We start from the raw sequence: 20023 nt of genomic DNA, 5'->3' as shown, positions 1-20023 counted from the left end.
GATGCGCAAAATCGGCCCTACTGTTTCGTGCATTCCCGGAGAGCATTAAGCTTCGTAAAGGTTGAGTCACTGCCGTGCGGAGGGTTCACTAAGCAATGCGTGCTATTATAGATTGTCATAGCTGGTCGATAGCGTCAGCTGCCGTATTCCTTGACCAGACAACTCGACTACCAGAGCCAGTAACCACCGAACGCACCGCCACTGATTCCGTAACGGGCAGCAACGTTTTGCTTCTAAGACTGGTCGCTCAAAGCATAAACAGGCGCTCACAGTGCTGCTGATTATAGCTCCTCGCAGACTTCCTCCGCCACGTTAGACAATTGGGAACACGAAAATAACATGTCAGCTCCTCGTACTTTAACAGCTGCGTCCGTTCTGTGACGCAGCTTCTGCGTCGGGCTTTTCTTCCATATCGATAGCCGAAAGTGAAAGGGAAGCAGTTATCAACTTCACCGGTTGCTCTACGCCGTTGACGAAACGCCTCGTTGCGCCGGTAGGAGTTTCACGTCCATCCTCACAGCCTTGCATGCGCAGTTACGTGGATCTAGCTGAAGATTTGGACGCGAATATTTCGGAACGCACGCATACTAGAATTATTATACAAATGAAATTGTGTAGGAATACGACTGCCTCTTAGTTTCCGATATAAACATGCCCACTTACCGGAGTTACTAAAAAGTTAATTAATCGATTTTAGTTAATAAGGTGCTTGACGGCGACAATTATCTCACTTCGGAACCACGTGGCCGTATATCCTATGTGCTGAGGCGGATTTCACGCATCGCTCAGTGCCTAATTTTAAGAAAGCTGCAGAACCTAGTTTTGAACACCCTGTACATACAACTTGCATACAAGGTTGGCCCTTGGTGGCGTAGCGGCTCTCATGAGGGGAGGCTGCATGGAAAGCGAAAGATGATGCTACTTGGAAATACATGTTAACGCGCAAACAAGCGACGTGGTAGAAAATTTATGTTTACCAAAAATGAATCGAAAGTGTCATGACGCGCAGCAAAATCGACAGCTAGGCACGATGTTTCTGTACCAGCTTGATCAAACAGCGCGAAGATATAGTCACAGTGATAAAGGACAGGAGAGTTCTTGCCATTTCTTTTCTCGCTCTTTGTCTTTATGCAGCGCTGTTCTTCCAACATGCAGCGACATCTCCACTGCTCCGAGGCGTCAGGTCACTAGCCGAGAAGCCACGGAGTGCAGTCATGGGTCTAGGACATCAGGAACTGCGAAAAGAGCCTGCCTAGCTGCGTACCGTGAGTAGCTGTGTGACTGAGTTCGCATCTCGTAGTGCTTCCCAAATCTTGCTGCCAACCAAGCCTGTTTGAATGTTTGGCTTCCGTATTTAAATCTAACAACGGGCCTCAGGTCAGGTAAGTATCTATTTGATCGGCCATTTTTCTGCACCTCATACGAGCTACTCTCCCAGCGTAGCTTTTCTTAAAACACCTTCCTTTTTTGTGCATGTACAACGCCTGGCCTTAGACACCCTTTTCCAGAAGCAAGGACATATCGTGAAGCTGAACTTTGGAGACGACCTGGCATCCGATTACCTAACCTGGAATGCGCGAGGGGCTACTTCTCTCGACGAGTCATCGACTACCACGCGCTCTGCATGACTTCGGAGTTCAGCACGTACAACATCGGCCGGGACTTGTGCCTGCGAAACGAGTTTTCCCTCCGGAACCGCCTCGACTTGCAGCCGACGTCGGGAACAAACTGGAACTTCTGCCTCGTCCGTATATATCGACGGGCACCACCCTCACTTGGAAGGGATAAATGAATCTCGAGCGCGTCAATGCGCCACGCTCTACTGGCTGCTCCAGATACACCACTACGTAATCCCGCTGCAAATCCGTCCCGATACCCTGAGTACCTATTCGGATATCTTGTCCAGACCCCTGTACCCAAACACCTGTGTGAAGACATTGAAGTTGGACTTTTCGCTGCTCGGAACACCGGAAAGTTTTCGCATTTTCGTCCACAGCCTGATACATCTAGAAGATTTGGAATGTAGGTCCAACGAATCCTTTCGGGAAAACCATTGGCAGCGCTGTCCAAAATTCTCCACACAACCGCTCCCCTAATCGAATTGAATATATCTGAAGTACGCATAGAAAGCTACCAAGCCGAACTGACTTTCTTCGCAAACATTGCAGCAAGCACTATTCTGCAGGAGCCGACCTTGCCCTACGATCTATGATACGGCGCCTACAAAGATGCATTCCGTCTTGAAAAGCACAGCCAAGTAAAACGCTAACGTCGCTTCCGAAACGTAGTCATAGGTGTAGCTTAGCTCCATTCTGAAAGAATTACTTGTGAATAAATCGCTGTCTACCGTTATCGTTGAATATTTTAAAATTGACCATACATGTATCGCGGTTTATCGAATGGCATTTAAAGAAACATGGTATGGTCTACTCGTCAACTTGCACCGCTCTCATAAATCTAGATGCGTGGAGGCGTTAATGTGCATGAGGCGTGTATCGATGCAATTGTACACAATCGATCGCTGGGATAATTCAGCCTATGGATTTACATCTGTCAGCCTGCACCCTGGGCACTTTCGGCTATCGATATGGAAGAAAAGCCCGACGCAGAAGCTGCGTCACAGAACGGACGCAGCTGTTAAAGTACGAGGAGCTGACATGTTATTTTCGTGTTCCCAATTGTCTAACGTGGCGGAGGAAGTCGCAGTAAATGCGACTGACAAAACATTTCGGAGTAAAGAAAACAGGTTGGCATGATAACCTCTCTGATGCTGTAGATTTTTACCCAGCTACCCGCTTACTTTGCGGAAAGTCAATGCGCGACCACATTCGAGAGCCTAGCTCACGCCTCAGCTGCATGACCAGCTGTCGCGTCTGCGTCTCTAGCCGTGAAGTTCCTGAATATTATTTAACGCAGTCGCTAAATACACTCGCTACGTCGTGTGATGAAGCGCAGTGTACCCATTTTAAGTGTGCCTGTTTTAACAGTGTTTTAAACATGCATTCACGTTTTTATGATCACAATTTCATCCAGCTATTTAAAATAAAGAAATTCGACCTTTCGCTGCCTATTTGGAACGCTCGAGAAAGATGTGAAAGGAAAAAGAATGTTTAAAATCTTTGTTATTATCCACGTTACAGCATATAATTTCGGCCAGTAATAGAGGTAAAATGGCGGCCTAAACTACGATGTGGTCTGTTTAAATTCTGTGGTCTCTCTTACTTTTTTCCTTCATAACATGCTCTGGCAATTCCTATACTTCTGGATACCTACTTCGGGAAATAAAACTCGTGCATCTTGGTTTAATAATTTTTTTATTTTCTTTCTATGTACATCGGTGTTTGAAAAAAAAAGAGAAAGGTCTTGAACGCCACGGAAGGGTGCGTTTTATCTGCTAATAATGGCTTGTGATGAAGTATTCACAGAGTAGCTTCCAGCAGAGCATTCATATCACCTGGGAGACAAACAGAAGAAATCAGCGACACGTCTTAATAGCTCCAAGAATTAAGAAAACTCGGTGTTCAGGCACAAATGGGAAGGCAAATGAAGGGGTGATCAGGATAAGCTGCCTACGTCTAGCGAACGAGATGAAGCGATAGAAGTACAGCTGAAGGAAACAGCTGAGTAAAAGTCAAATCGTGCAAATTCGCAATCAGGCGTCTGTGACTGTCGCGCACGGTTGCACACCCTTACACATCCTGGAAGATGAAGCCCAGGAAACGCTGGTTCTAGGAACTGCACTTGGCGGGATTTGACGCAGTATGCCTGGGCGCACAGACTTTCTTCGTAAGTCTATACATATCGGTGTTAAAATGTAGGCCACGTCAAACAATCCAGCTTTTATTTGATGTTCTCAAGTGAACCGAAAATTCTGGCCTGAAAAATATGATTTACCATGAATGCAGTTTTTCTGTTTTCTCAGTTATGCTCTCATTTTTGCGGACGAATGTATTTTAAGAGGTTAATGATATCAACCAAGCAGGTTACTAACTACTAAAGTTATTTTGACATTCTTGACAGCGCTTTTTTGCTCATTTTTCTTTATGAGCAAATTAGCAAATATTAGATCGCATGTTTTTATGACCTCTATTTTTGTCCTGAGATGGTTTTTTGTTTTGCATATGTTTTATACATTTTTTCGGATGGGAGGTTCTGCGGCCATTCATTTCGTTTTCAGAACAATTTCCATTGCATGTCATTTAGTTTACGCCCTGATGGAGCCGCCGCAGTGGTTATGGCATTCGGCTGCTGACCCGAAAGACGCGGGTACGATCCCGGCCGCGGGGGTTGAATTTCGATGGAGGCGAAATTCTAGAGACCCGCGTAGTGTGCGATGTCAGTGCACATTAAATAACCCCAGGTGGTGGAAATTTCCGGAGCCCTTCACTACGGCGTCCCTCATAGCCTGAGTCGCTTTGGGACGTTAAACCCCCTTAAACAATAAACCCTGATATCCATTCCGACGAACTGCAGTAGCTGTTTTCAAAAAAGACAAGGGCGCTTTTCGCTTTTTTGTGAGTCAGAACGCAGTTATAGGGTTTCAAGCTATTGGTCTTTATGGGAGTGCGCCCGACGGCCAGGCCTATTCGTTTCACAAGTTGTGCAATATGTGCCACAAAAAAGCAATACATTCAGGGATGTTTCGTGGACTGCGTCTTACGATCAGTCTTGTGTAAGCCCGTAAGTTTCATGCTGCGTGTAAAATCAGCCAATAAAGTGCTTCCGTTTCAGCATTGCACAAAACTAACCAATAAAAATAAATGGTGCCGTATGTGGAAAGACAAAAGGAATCAATAACAACAGCTGAGCTTTTCTTCAATTTGTCCAGAGTAAATCGAGAGAGTCTCTTCTCATATTCAAACATAGCAATGCAATATACTCCATGCTTTCTACGTGCTGCAGCCACTGGCCGTGCTTTAATCGCCATTTTGCGCGTAAATTTGTGTTTTGAGGATAGTTAGTGAAAGTTCGCACAGCGTCCTTTTCCCCCACTCGAATGAAACACTGTGCTCGATCGAAAGGACTATTGCTAACCCCAAGGTGCTGTCTCTTTCCCACTCCAACCGTTGGTAATGATTATCGTTTGTATTTGATCTTGACATCAATTTAAGCCTGTGAGCGCACGCAGAGCCGACATTCGTGTCGTGAGGAATGTACAAAATGTGAGTTAACCCTTAAATTTCATTATAAATAGAAAGAAGTAGCTGTTACATCCATAAAATTTGTTCCGAAGGCTTCAGTATGAGCTCATTCGTTGTCGGCTGATCTCCGAAAATTAGGAAAAGAAATTCTAGGTTATTTTGTCTAAGAAGGTAGGAACTGCCTATCCGTGCTGCCACAGAGACATAAAGCAGCACTTGTTGTTAGCGTGAATCATTTTGACACCGACACGCGCAAAAAATCGGCCATTCGCGGTGTACATTACCATCCGTGTCCACCGTATCCGCCGTGTCCACCGCCGTATCCTCCGCCGTGTCCGCCGCCGTGGGGGACCAAGTCGTAGCCACCGATGATGGCTCCGCCGTGGCTCAGCTTGTGTACGTGGTGGACAGTGTTCACGAGGAACGAGGGCCCAGGCACTGATTTGCTGTGTCCGCCGTATCCTCCGCCGTATCCTCCGCCGTGTCCAGTCAAGATGATAGCGTCGTGGCCGCCGCCGTAACCCCCAGCCATTGCCACCGACGTGACGGCGCAGAGTACCAATGCGATGACCTTTTGACGAGCGTCAGAATCACGTTAGACCGATATGAGGACGTTATTTACTTTTTCGATTAACTTGTGACTAATGCGGTTCTTACAAACTGTGACACAGTATTGACAACCCTACGGCTCTTCGCACGAATGCCACAACACGAGAGGGCATTTCGGACCAACGCTGCTTTCCAGCTCGCTTGCGCCGGCACGTAATCAAGCTTGCGACGTCGCTAAAGAGCAGCACAACATCTTGCAATGCTCGAAACCATCTCAAATGACACTCTTCTAAAGCTTCAAGAACACCTTATGATAAGGCTTTTAGAATAAGCAGTATTCAGTAAGCAAAGCACAATTTAGATGTGGGTATCATTAGGTAAGAAGAGGAGAACGCTCACCTGACATTCGAACTTGTCTACTTGTCTAAATTTTGCTAAGCAAAGCTCATGAAAAATGTGCCCGCCATTCATTAATAGTAACCAGTGTCCTTTGCAAGAAAATGAGACAAAAGCTGAACTTGAATATGTTACGGCAAGGAAAATGACAGCGCAAGCGAAGTGAAAATCATGGCCTGTGCACCTCATCAAGATGCTGCACTCTCGCACACGAAGCGCACTGCCTGTAGAGTGACAAGGAGGTACAGCAAGCGTACAGTATCTTCCACGGTCTTCCTAATCGGCTAACAGAAACAGGCTGCTTCGGCTACATAGCCTAAAATATATGTACAGTGAACGCAGAGCTTCTACACAATGCAATTGACGCCTATACTATTACTCCCATTCGTTGGAGGAATGGCCACAGTGACAACCACAAAATGAACGGATTGAACACACGAGTAGAGTACTCGAACCAACCACCAGACCATTTTTAGTCACAAGCAAGCTTTTCCTTGAACGCTTTAGAAGAATGTGAGGTTAGTCGAGGAGGTGGAAACTTTGCTTTGCTCTCTGCGCGGCAAGGTGCACGCCAGTTGTACAGAGCCTCGTGCTATATACTTATATTAGGTTGGGGCAACCTAAAAAAGATTGAAAATTAATAAGCCCCAGCCTGCACCAGGGTGTTTCACCTAAGACTTTACACAATTTTTAAAAATAGGCTTTTTGAGTTAGAAGTGCTTTTTTTTGGCATATCATTGTCCGCGGCATAGTACATGGGAATACAGCTAAGATGTGCTAACAGCAGGTTGGTTAACTATTATTGAATGAACTTTTTAACAATGAAAAAAAAATTAGGCTGTTTCGAAGAGTGACGTGCACTGGAGGGGTTGCTTTGCCTGCAAGCTTCTCGAAAGCGCATGTATTCAGCCACGATGTTGGCAGTATTTGTTGGGCCGCAGTGCTGAGGGTAACAACGTTTTCGAAATTCTATAAACAGATATGGATATTACTTACGATGGGCTATACGCCTTCCAGTAAATAAGGAGGCTAACAGCAATAGTCAACAAGTTAACTACTCAGTATTAGCTAACGCGCCTACTAGACAGCACGTCTTAGCTGTGTTCTGATACGCTACACCGCTACATCACCGCTGACAGCGCTATGCTTCAAAAAGCGCTCTTCGAACTTAAAAAAGCTAATTCTTAAAAATTGCATAACATCTTAGGTGAAACACCCGGTGGGACAGGCAACGGTACCACTCACTCCGCTATACAACGAGACTGGAACCGAAGATACGTGAGCGTAGATTTATACGGAATTTTAGCTTCTCTTGAAATGTCCTAGTGTATTCTGTCGTGTGCCTCTACCTCGGCACATGCTTTAATATGCAGTCGCTCGCCTGTACTGACGGATGCTAAGGCAATACGGCATGAATGCGTCGTCGTCGCGGCGGTGTTATGGTGTATACTTCCTCCCGGGCTGATGGGCTTCGAGCTTCAGGGCATAGCGTCGCGTGTAGCGAAAGAGGCTCGATTATTCAGGATAGAAGACGATGACAAAGCTTCATATCTCATAACATGTTGTCAGGGAAGTAACCGACGAAAAATTCCTCCTATCTCACGCATGTATAAGGGGTGCGGTTCTTCTGATTTGCCAGGTTATAGGCTATCAGGTCAGCATGGAAAGCAATCAAGAACTGCCACATAAAACCACGCACACGTCTCATGCACATGCCTGCATATCATGCTCATGAGTGATTTTCTAACAGCATAATTGCTACTCGTAGGAAGTTAAATTATCCTTGCGAGAAACGTAGCCAATTGCGTGTATGCATCACTAGGGACGTCCTCCCGCGTCCGGTGTTATTTACGGGATTTTGTTCGCGATGTACTGAAAATTCATCGTGAGTGAGCACAATATTTCTGCTTTTGAAAAAAAAAAATGTGCAGAAACAGACGATCGTAAGAAAGGTTTCTTGCTCTCAAAAAACGCCGTAGTTTGCTTCAAATAGGTATGACTCGACAGTGAATTGATATCATTCTTTTTGGGGGAAGGGGGGACATGCATTACACTCCTATAACTTAATCGCAAGAAACTGCTTGTGCCAAATAATGACACGCCGTGACCACCGTAAAAGTCGGATTTGACCGGCCATTGGCCCGCTTCACCGCAGAGCGCTTCGTCGGGACCCTCCGACACCCGCGAAAGTGAGCCGTCAAGACGGCCGCCCCCTGTCAGCCTCTGGCACGGGGAGACCGTCGTGCAGCAAGGTAGGCCCCATCGCTGCCGGGAGCGCTGCCGGGAGACCACGTCAACTCACCCAGGCGTTCATGCTCGAAGCTGCGGAAGGCGTGTGATCGATTCACGCAACGCTTGCTGCTCGGGTTTCAACTGTTGCGCTTGGCTTGCCTAGCTCCCGTTTTATAGTGGGCCCGCTCACAACTAGAAAGTGGAGGGGGGGGAGCTGACGTTGCGCGCGAACTTCCGCTCGGGGCCTCTTGAGGCCGGTCATTTAGTTTTCACTCACATTCCCTTCCGTTCATTCTATTGTGCGTGTGCGCGCGCCGGGCATTTCCTTGTTTTGTTGCCACTGGCGGCGTTGCCTCTGATAGAAGCTCAGATTTGGTTCACACACGCGGCGAGTGTGCATTGTTGCGCGGCACCTTGGCGTGGGAGGGCGTGAGAGTGGGCCCCAACGATCGTCGACGGACGTGTTGTTTTTGTCTGTCGGAAGACGTCGCATTCGCGGCCCGCCTTTGGCGCCACGAAGATCGTTTCGGTTTCGTACGAGTCCCCACCTGCTGCGGCAGTGTGCGCTTTTTAAACAAAAAATCAATACATTCATAAAATGCCCTCTCGCCTTCGTTACGCGCCCTTCCGACTGCTGTCCCGTTTTCACTTCCTTGTCGTGTTGGTTCGGAAGTTGTGGTAAACGGCAGCCTTAATGAAGCGAGAACGGATGCAAGGCATTTCGTTTGTTCCGGCTTCGTGCATTGAACAAGTGCACCATATGCTTCACGCTCCGTTTACTGCACACCCCTGGCGTCAATACCGCGTCTTATCTGTGGAATCTCGTTCCATCACCGGTAGCCCCGCCGAATGCAACGAGCAGCTGGCTCGTTTAATTAAGAGTTGTTGCGAGAATGTGTATTATTTGCTTCTTTGTGACGCGTGCTGGGCACAGACAATTATTCTTTCCTCTGGCAGGCATGGTTTTGAGATTGCGCATCTTTTCCGAGGAATGCGTGACTTTCGGACGCTTTACGTGTCCATGCAGCCGTCATAAATGCATGTTGTTATGCGTCCCTTCTGCGTGGGATATGCACGTACGCCCGTTTCGAACCATATTTGTTTCTCTTTTGACAAGGCAGCCACTGAACTTTATTTGTAGAGATGCTGTTTAGGAAAGGTAGATTACGTACTAAACAACAAACAACATCGTCGCCTGTTGTAACGTGGACCACTACTGTAACTAAAAATATAGAGCGCGGGCTAGATCTTCAATTTTTCTGACCGGCCTACATAGGGCTGAATGTATAATTAGGAAGTTACGAAGTCTTGGACAGAAAACTAAGCGCCTGGGCGGTTTGGAGCTTAGAGAAATTACTCTGAAGGGGATTAACGCGTAATTTCAGTGGCGGATCCGAAGTTGCAGCAACCTAGACTTTCGGTAAGGATCCTTTTAAATTCATTACTGCATGAATGAGCGCCACAATGGTGACACCTCTGTCGATAGTATCAACCAATACAAAAGCTACACAGCGAATGAGTATCAAGGAATCATTCCTTGCCTGCTTGCTTGTGTGGCAATAGCCAACAGTGTGCCGCAGTGTAAGCTCTACGGTTTTGTTTCATGCTTTAAAATTTCGCAAGGTTGACCTGCGTACAGCATAACACTACTATACAGGATGAAACACAGAGCGTTCAAATTTTACAGCGCTAGTTGTTAATGGGACGTCTGGCGGATTCGCGTCATCTGAAGCTGTGCGCTTATATGGCGCCAGCGTATCGTGGCTCGTGTGGACGCCGTCGCTCAGTCGATCGCCACGATGGCAGGGAAGGTTGGTCGCCACATCGGGACACACCCTTCTTCCATGGGACACACGCTTGACCAAAAGATAATCCTCATGTGGGTTCCTAGGGATGCCTCGACCTCCGTTATCAAGGCGGAAAGCTGGGCTAGTTGGTGTTTCATCATGAATTAAAAGACTAGCGCATATAACAAAGACACAGACAAAGAAGTAGACAGGACGAGCGCTAAACATCAACTGAGTTGTTTACTGAACATAAAGGAACATATAAGCACTTCAGTGGTGCATGCGCACACTGGGTTAACAATACATAGACAATCTAATCAAGGTGTGGCAAACTGTTCTTTAGGTACATTTTTTTCTTTTTTGGTCAAGGTAAGTGAACTAGTGCTTACACAGTTATCACCTTCTCTGTCAATGTGATAGGCCTCACATATCTCACGACCTAACTTTGTGCCTCCCCTACCAAGCACACACGTGGCACCAAACGCCGGCACGCACCCGCACCGCTTACAATGCGTGGCCAAATGGCCGCCCCCCGCCAATGAATCTACCAGCGTGCTGTGCTCTCGTAGCCGCTCGTTCAGGCACCGTCCAGACTGCCCCACGTAGCATCTACCGCAGGAGAGGGGTATGCGGTATACGATGCCAGTAGTGCAAGGCACAAACTTGCATACGTGTTTTGTGGTGCAGACCGGTTTCCTTTCTTCGTTGACCGGCTGAAGAAAGTTGGAGAGAGGTGCGGTGTGGACGTGATGTTCACTGCCCCCGAAAAGCTGGTGCGCATGTGCAAAGCGGTCAACGAAGAAAGGAAACCGGTCTGCACCACAAAACACGTATGCAAGTTTGTGCCTTGCACTACTGGCATCGTATACCGCATACCCCTCTCCTGCGGTAGATGCTACGTGGGGCAGTCTGGACGGTGCCTGAACGAGCGGCTACGAGAGCACAGCACGCTGGTAGATTCATTGGCGGGGGGCGGCCATTTGGCCACGCATTGTAAGCGGTGCGGGTGCGTGCCGGCGTTTGGTGCCACGTGTGTGCTTGGTAGGGGAGGCACAAAGTTAGGTCGTGAGATATGTGAGGCCTATCACATTGACAGAGAAGGTGATAACTGTGTAAGCACTAGTTCACTTACCTTGACCAAAAAAGAAAAAATGTACCTAAAGAACCGTTTGCCACACCTTGATTAGATTGTCTATGTATTGTTAACCCAGCGTGCGCATGCACCACTGAAGTGCTTATATGTTCCTTTATGTTCAGTAAACAACTCAGTTGATGTTTAGCGCTCGTCCTGTCTACTTCTTTGTCTGTGTCTTTGTTATATGCGCTAGTCTTTTAATTCATGACCTCCGTTAATCAGGGAGTTCATGCGCTGGCCCGAGAACTGTTTCTCCGGGCCCCGGAAGATCGGACACCCAACTATACGCAGGAAAACTCGCGGGCTCTACTCACATACCATCAAATCACCACCCAATACAAGCACAGCCGCCTCACCTTCCCACCACCTCACCGTGCACTAGATTCAAAATACAGTGCGGCCTGGCGACAATTGCAGACAAACTGCTGCATCTCATCCTAACTCCTTCCTCGCTACCACCCTACCTTGCCCTTCCCATTCTGCTACACATTTGGGGCAGCCAAGGCCACCCTCATACACTACCTGTCAGAATGCCCCCTACCCATGGCAGTATTGTTTACCCCATACTAAATCCATCTCCCTCTTCATGGGACGCCGCTCTGCGGGCTGCTCAACCAAATGGCCGAACACGTCTATTGGACAGAGAGCAGACCCGTGGACTCCTGGGCAAGTAGGAGGCCACCCTTGAGGACCTACTGTAGTTTTCTTTCAAATAAAAGTTGTTGCCATCCCTACCAAAGATGTAGTTGGACGAAGAACTTCGCAAACGCCTCCGCGAACTCCAACGTAAGCGACCACTATATGATAATCCGGAGTTGCGTGCCTCTGAAGAAGAGCTAATGCTTCAATGGTGATATGATCCTGACGTGAGAGCCCGCGAGGCCGAGATCCATGGCCGAGGCGATGAGACAACGGCCCCAGGATCAGGAAGTACGCACCCGCCAAGCCACAGTCCGGACGAAAGAAAGAGGCGAACTGCGATGGTGTTACTCGGACGTTCCAGCGTCGATTCAGGGGCCCCCCGGTTGGCTTTCGGGGTTCGGTCAGCGACAGGCTCTCAAAGATGCGGCGAATATTTAGTGGCAGCTGTACGCCTAACCACCTCATCCATGAACAGCATCACAGGGAAGCGGGCTAAGCGACCAACTTGCGCTTAAATTCTTCGCAGCATCGCTGATTATAGGCTGGTTTTTTTATTATTAGATTTAGTTACGAGAGGGCGGCTTCCGCTTCATCTAAAAAAAAAATTGGACGAGAGTTTGCTTTTCCCATAGACAAATTCTTGCTTAGCGGTAGGGTCTGCCCCCGGGATCTGTCGGTCTCACTGCTGACCATGTCGAAAAGAGCAGCTAATATGGATTGCTCTATTCGGTGCCGCTAACATGCTCGCTGGACCCTGCAGTCTCAACGCTTTTTGGTTGGTTTCCCGTGCTCCATAACCCAAAATTTCGGCATTCGAACAGTACAGATCAGTAGCGGAGAAACGTTGAAAAGTACTAGACGCGCAGCGCCCTAGCATTTTTGTTGACCCTATCCTTTTTTCGTTTTCAATATTAGCCTTACTTCTACACGCACGCACAGAGCAGCCACGGCTATTTCTGTGCACCGCTAAGAATAAAATGCGACCACAGACCGATATAGGGGCACTGAAGGAGGTGAGCGCACCTCTCCCGTATGTATCAGCATAAAATAAGGCAAAGACGCAGCGCGGTTACGCATGACGGGCCGCGGATCCTGCGAGCTGCAAGCTGTGCACTGGACCTGCCTCTGCGTCCCGCCAGCAGCCCAGAAAAGAGAGGGAACGCCGGATAGAGAAAATAACCCCTATATCAAATAAGGCGCAGGCTTCTGCGGCACGCCTTTGGTGGCTATGTAGCTCTCGCTTTAATGCATTTTCTAGCACTTCATGCCGATGGTGTCCAGCAATATTAAAGATGTAAATTTCTTTGCGGAGGCAAGATTATTCTTTCGAGCGGCGCATAGCGCTCGTAAAACCGGCACATTTGAAGTCAGAGCACACTTCACAGCGATGGAACGTTACGTTTATCTGCATAACGACAATTAGCGAGACTTGTGCGGCTTGTGTCAAGTCGGCTTCAAGTCCATGCTGCGCGTGCCGTCGCGTAGTGGGGCTGTGCTCTCGGCGAGCTCGCGACGAGCCGCAGTTTCGCGCTCTGACTGTATACGCTTCGCACGCTGCATTTAGAGCGCGGAATAAAACTTCTTACACGACGGTCTCTTTACGAAATTCATTCAAGTTTCATTTGACGCTCTACTACCTCCTGATTTCATGCGGTCGCCTAGTTTCAGCGGGTAACAGGTTAATTGAGCTCACGTATAGGTTGCTCTCTCCTCTCTTGGAGCGGCATCAGAGCGAAACAAAAGTGGATTGCGTGGACGTAATGGGTCGACTGTTTCAGTCGGGAATTTATACGTTTCAACGTAATTTTATTTATACATGCTATACTTAGAACTCCTGTTGATATCACATATACACACGGCGTCAAAAAGTTTACGGGGCAAGCGAATCATGAAAACAGGTGAATTTTCGGCGAGTCACTGCATGCAACGTGCAGTCGAAACCTACAACCTAAAGTGCCTACTATTTTCAGGCTGTGTGCCCAGTCTACGCGAAAATAGCTTCGTTCAGCGATTCCTGTCCCTTGAAAACTCTTGACGCTAGGCGTACAGATGTTTTGCCGTTCGCGGAAATTTCGAAAACTTCGGAAGTCTTGAGGCGACAGTAGACTGCGTTAGCAAGCCTGGGTTTTTTGGAAATGCTATTCTTGTCCCTTATATTGTATTCCTTGAATTATTCCAGCGTAATTAAAGTGCGCAACATTATCTGATGCATTTAGATGCCCAGATAACTTCTGCAAAACAGGAAATAAGGATTTGCTTTGGGAAGGAATGTTAATTTTTCTACATAAATTCTCCGCCTTTTTAGACTGCTTCTTGACAGCGCCTGTCAAGGATTGCACTTTTTTTTAAAAAATATTGCCAAATTCAGCATATGGTTGCGAAGGGGTTCTTGCAATAACTTTTCTTTTCACACTCTAGTGTCGGGGCGTACACAGCACACTGGTGACGCTGACGCCGCCTTTATATTTCTATGTAGTTAAAAACCGGGAACCTTGATGCTCATCAGAGAGGAGCTAAACTCTATGACAGGACTAACATCCTATTCGAATTAGTCTTCGGTTCAATTTTGTTACCGCTCTCTGTACATTTTGGCTCTAGTTGAAGCAACTCAAGGTCTACTTTATATTTATTTTCGTTTCACATAAACGCACTGTTTCTCCTCTTACGCTTTTCCAGCCTGTACATTTTCCTACCAACCGAAGCCATACAACACCACCGTGCGGCTGAGTAAATATACACGCAGCCCGAATTGTCTAAATTGCAGCTTTTGTACTTCTTGTTCATACAAGAAATAACAGGCCCCAATATAGTGCAGGCAGTTATTCCGAAAAGGAAAGCGCTTTCGGTATATGAGGGAAAATTGCAGCTTTTGAGGTCCCCGTCACATCGTCAGAAAATTCTGCCGAGTTAAACTTAGGCGTGGATATAGTGTTCACGGGAGCGTATACCGTCGAACCGCACTTTCTGAGAGCGGGAGGTTGGAGGCCGGATCATCTCGCGCTGAAAGGCTTTCAGGCGCGTCCTGCCTGTTTGCGGGTTACATCTCAAAAGACCATGTTCGGTCCACCGAACGTCCCTGAGGCGTGGTGAGGCGCTGTTATTTGGCGCATCTGGCCCCGCTATTGCTCGCTTTGGATTCTGGCTTCCAATGTTATCGTTACTTCCTCCGTTTTTCCTTTGTCCACGTGACCTAGAGACGCTCCAGCGAGACCACTTCGCGATGATTAGCGGTCCCTGCCCCTGCGCACTTACAGGACGACGAGCAGTGCGGAAGGGCACTTACTTCGCGTAAGTGACGTCACGGCGCCGTGGGGCTCAGAACTGCACCGCGAGCGGCTGGGCCGCTGCGTCTGCCGACAACACGGTTACGAGTTCAAGCGCCACGTGACACGTGCTCGTTAGGAGGCAAGTGTGATGCGTTCCGTCATATCAGCGCCCCTTTTGCAAGGCGATACTGTGTCGTGGAATCTACAACATTTGCCAGGGATGAAACTGCAAGGGCATATTCGGTCAACGTTTTATTTACACCATTTTTAGACTACACACTTGCAGCCAACGTTCGTCGCTCTAACGATGAATGTTGACCGATGACGTGACATTTGATGCTGCTTAGGATGAACGATTGCCAGTCAGTGCCAGTCACCTGAAATGAGATCAGTTCGTTAAGTTCATGCTATTAATTACGCCTCGAGACAAAAAGGGCGTGTCCTAGTGCCTTAAATAAACACCTACACGATGCGTTCGCGTGCCATGTCTGTTTAAGAGAGACCACAGTTGCGCTAATCTGACATAGCTGGCGCCGAACAGTGGGAGAAATTGGAATGGCTTGTCTGACGCTCTTGTAATGTTAACGAACCGGCCCACCAGGCTCATTTACTCGTACAAGTGAACCAAGAGGTAAACACGATGCGATGCAGGAGAAAAGAAATAAGAAATGCTCATTTATCATTGCATAGGAATCATTGCCAGCTCATCGCGCAAAGCCTAATTCATAATTCGCTTCGACGCAAGAAATAAAAAACTAGGCATTCAGAGGATTTCCAAAATCAGGTAAGTTGGTTGAGGTATAAGGTAGCGCTTAGAGCGAGGCACATGAGTAAACGATACGGCTGCCGGCGACATTCGGTCCATTCTGAAATACGATGTCCAAGGCGTATTTCCTCAGCTCTTTCTCTAAGCAAATGAGTCGCGCGTGAAGTTCAGTAAAACATTCATGGGCACAATTACTGTACGTACCACCAGCCGCCGTGACCGCCGTGACCGCCGAGACCACCGTAGCCCTTTCCAAAGCCGCCGTAGCCACCAGAGAAGCCGCCACTGAGCCCGTGAGAGTAACCGCCGCCGAAACCGAAGCTGCCACCGTATCCACCGGAGTGACCACCCGATCCTCCTCCAACGATGGCGCCGCCGTGGGAGACCTTCTTAACCTGGAAGAAAAATAAAGTTGATTTCAAAAATTCGGTAGAGGTGTTGCAGTCAGTTTATATATCCGGGGATTAACTTTTTTACAGACGCATTGGAGTGCAGTCATCAGATCTGAGGAAAATTGCACGGACGCGGGTTTTCGCTTCATCGTTTAGCGAATTTTGGGCGGAATCTTCGTTAATTTTTTCATGAGGCAGTGCATAAGTTTATTATTACAGTAACTGTTAACTTTCCACCTGTGGATACTTGTTTCACTGCACCCGTATTTTCTTTTCTCGCGTTTTATTTCTATCTGATCACGCAGGGGTCTGATGCAAAAGATGCGAGCTCTTTGCCGGCAGGGGGGCTTCGGAAACTCGTTGCCGCCAGCATGCCTCCACGCGCATACCTGGTGCAGCGTCTTGACGACGTATGTGGGTCCCTGCACGACCTGGGGCCCGGCTGCTCCCGCGGTGGTGGCCGAGGCTGCGCTTCCGTGGCCGAACCCTGCGCCGCCACCGCCCCCGGCCTGGATGCCCTTGACGACGATGACGCTGTGGCCGCCGCCGCCGAAGCCGCCGCAGTGAACCGTGGCCACGAGGCCGCACGTCACAACAAGTGCGATCACCTGCGACCGGTAGCGTTCACTCGGAAGATAAGCCGAGAAAGGCAAAAAAAAAAAGAAATGTTGCGCGCTGACAAATATATGATCAGGGTGGCCGCGGCTTCGTGCTTAACCATTGGGACTTCGCCATTTTAGGGCACTATAAATTTTCTCCCTCCGGTGCCTTGATGCGGCCAAGCTGGCGTTATTTATGCAGGCTAATATAGTTACCACGCAGGCACATGAGATGACACGCGGTGCGACGCTTTAGTTTCGTCTTTGTACAAGTTTTACGGGGGCCTTGATGGGCTTCTGCAAACTGACGATGTAGGGTATACCCATAAAAACCATCATCATCATGACAGACGAACTCTAATGTTCCTGGGTCGGACAATGACCAAGTTTCAAACGACTGTTGCTGATTTGGCCGTAATATTTCCCGTTTCAGAAGCTAAATAGTAGCGGCATTGTGACGTTTCAGCAAAAGCTTGCATCGCAGCGGAAATGGTGATTGGCCTACTCGCTGCATTTCTTCTCTCTCTGCATTACGCTGATGCGAGGAATAACGACAAGCGAAGGTCACGTCAAGCTGCATCTAAACTAGATAACACGTGAAAGCGGCGCGCTACCGAGGCAGTAGCGATCCGCGTTTCACGTTACACCAAGTTAGTTCATACCACTATTCGCAATCAATGAACATAACACTGACGATCGTAATACTCTTAAACTTGCTGCTAACGCTACCTGAGAACACTTGGTCGCTCTCAAGATCATCTTCTGACTAACTCTGCGTCTCCGAGACCCAATATGTGCCATGCGGGATGCTTAGCGTGCCCCGCGGCACGTGCGCTCACCAGGGAGTTCATGGTCCTACGAATGAGCTGCGAAGGAGCGCTGTCGTCTGGAGGCTTCTCGGAAGATGAGTGGTATGCAGCACCCTTGGGACCTCGGCGTTATATAGGCCCTACCCGCCGCCCGAAAAACGAAGCGGAAAGAAGAAAACTGGGGGGCTTTCCTGACCCCCTGGCTACTGTGCGCCCAGAAGCCATCCTGGTGCGCCAAAGCGCTGAAGCCCTGAGATATTCACTTTCAACTTAGTGTAACCTGCGCACCGCAGCGGCTTTCCCTTCCTGACAGTGGCACGCCATCGTATACGTGTTAATCAGAAAGTGAAATGGTTCTGCTTCGCTGGCCCCCTAACTCTGCCCTTTTCCGCGCTCCTGTGCCCCCTTTGGCGGAGGCGCCTCCAGGCGTAAACAAGTCGGCTAAGAGTTGCGTTCGTAAGTGTCGCAGTATTTAGAAAAGCGCGCCGCCCACACAAGAAATATTCTAAAGCCGTACAAGGATACTGCGAAGGTGTGTTTTCCTTCGGCATAACTCCTGCTGCTGTGCGGCTGTGTCATTTTTTTTAAAGCTTTCATTTTTGTTTCTGCAACTTCCCTTCTCAAGCGCAGTGCAAAAATTCCTTTGGGAAACACTGTTCGAGTCATGCAGCGTTCTTCACTTTGGTACAACAGCACAAGATGTAACAGCGCATAAGATGGCTACACTGAGCACCTCGGCGACTCCTTTTTCCCGAGCTCTTAATTCGAAGGTAAATTAACAAAGCCCCTACTCGTTCTTTCATTGGAACGCCCCCCCCCCCCTCCGTGATAAATGCTGTGTATACTCAGCTTTTAAAATGTAGTGCTGGTAATTAATTGGCACTGCAGACTACAGTTTTAAAGCCCAGCTCCGAGCTTCACTGCGCCCGTATTTGCCATCCGCGCAGTTTTGTATCAACACTGTTCAGTCCTGACAGCGCGCTCTTCCTTGTGTGTTCCGAACGAAGCTCATGGAAGCCTAGGATATGCATATGCGTCCATGTAACCAGCGTAAACGTTGCGCTTTTAGAACGACAGCTGTATACGGCACTTTCCCAGGAATAGACAGCGTCCTCACAGCACGTTCTACGAGGAAGGGCTTGCTAGTGGCAGTATTATGCGAGTGGGCCTGGGCCTGGGGCCATAATGGCATTGTAGACCGGAGGACCACTTCCCTGAGCTTCCCTAACAAGGATGACTTTCCTCCGCTGAAAACGACCCTCCCGTCTACTGCAACATGGGCCTCCAAGGCTGCCGGGACGAACACCAGGACCTCCCAGGACCCGGACGTGAAGGCTCTGCGAGACGAGGTAAAGCAGCTCAGGGCAGCCCTCTCTACCACCCCCCCTCCCCTTCACCCACCCAACCCGCTCAACCTCCCCCTAAAAAAAGAAGGCCTGATGAGAGCCCAGTCAAACCAATAGACCTAGACGCCAAATTTCAGGCCTTCGCCCAAAACTTGGAAGCCAGGCTCACAGAGCGCATTACTGCGCAGCTCACTGCACAGTGCCAGCTTATGATTGAATCTACCATTACCCGTCTAATGGATAGTGTCATATGTAGCATCATGACCAATGTAGAGGAGCGCTTAACTGGCCTCACTCCTGGACTCTCATCGGACTATCCTCCCACAGTCCCACTCTCCACACCCCTCCTTCCCCTCCCTACCCAACAACATGGCTCCTCCGACGGGCCTTAATTCTTTACAGATTATGCAATGGAATTGCAGTGGCTTTCGGCGAAAGTGCGATCCTCTGCAGCAAATTATCGCAAGTTCGTCATCCCCACCAGACATTATCGCCATTCAGGACGCCAATGTTTGCAGGCAGCTGCCAGGATACGCTTTTATCCCCTCAGACCCCACTGATCTTCCTCGGGTGGTCACATATGTCAGTAAATCCTTGCATTACGTGGAGCACGTAATTACCTCCCCTATCGCTAACAGCCTTATTGAAGTCTTGCCGCCCACACCTGCAAAATCAAGCCTGTTCTTTCTTAACTGCTACCTTCTCCCACGCCAGCCAATTAACTTACTCCCCTCACTTCTCAAATCTGCAGCCCAGTTGGCCGGATCAAACCCCCTACTTATTGCCGGAGATTTTAATTGCGCTCACGTGGACTGGGGCTATCGGCGCACCAACCACAGAGGCACAGTTTTATACAATGAGACGCTGGCGCTCCACCTGACCATCTTTAATGATTTCAGCTTACCTACGCGGATTGGTAACAGTGTTACTGCCGATACTAGCCCAGACCTCACGCTTGGTAGA

The 20023-nt window shown here is 48.6% G+C and overlaps 2 protein-coding genes across 2 annotated transcripts; both read right to left on the bottom strand.

The window, feature by feature from the left end:
* Nucleotides 1-3304: 3304 nt before the first annotated feature.
* Nucleotides 3305-8479, bottom strand: LOC144094318 (uncharacterized). Its single transcript, XM_077628256.1, has 3 exons — nt 8389-8479; nt 5426-5712; nt 3305-3454 (listed from the first exon to the last, which is right to left on the bottom strand). Exons 1-3 carry the CDS (start codon nt 8398-8400, stop codon nt 3451-3453), a joined length of 303 nt encoding a protein of 100 aa, XP_077484382.1. The 5' UTR covers nt 8401-8479; the 3' UTR covers nt 3305-3450.
* Nucleotides 8480-15386: 6907 nt separating this feature from the next.
* Nucleotides 15387-17860, bottom strand: LOC144094307 (uncharacterized). The gene is made up of 4 exons (XM_077628246.1): nt 17745-17860; nt 16696-16914; nt 16119-16309; nt 15387-15525 (listed from the first exon to the last, which is right to left on the bottom strand). The coding sequence occupies exons 1-4, from the start codon at nt 17754-17756 to the stop codon at nt 15522-15524; spliced, it is 426 nt and encodes a 141-aa protein (XP_077484372.1). The 5' UTR covers nt 17757-17860; the 3' UTR covers nt 15387-15521.
* Between the last annotated feature and the right edge of the window lie 2163 nt (nt 17861-20023).

Source organism: Amblyomma americanum, chromosome 1, assembly GCF_052857255.1.
Source record: "Amblyomma americanum isolate KBUSLIRL-KWMA chromosome 1, ASM5285725v1, whole genome shotgun sequence".
In the NCBI taxonomy this organism is placed as follows: Eukaryota; Metazoa; Arthropoda; class Arachnida; order Ixodida; family Ixodidae; genus Amblyomma; species Amblyomma americanum.
This window is presented reverse-complemented; position numbering and strand designations above follow the sequence as displayed.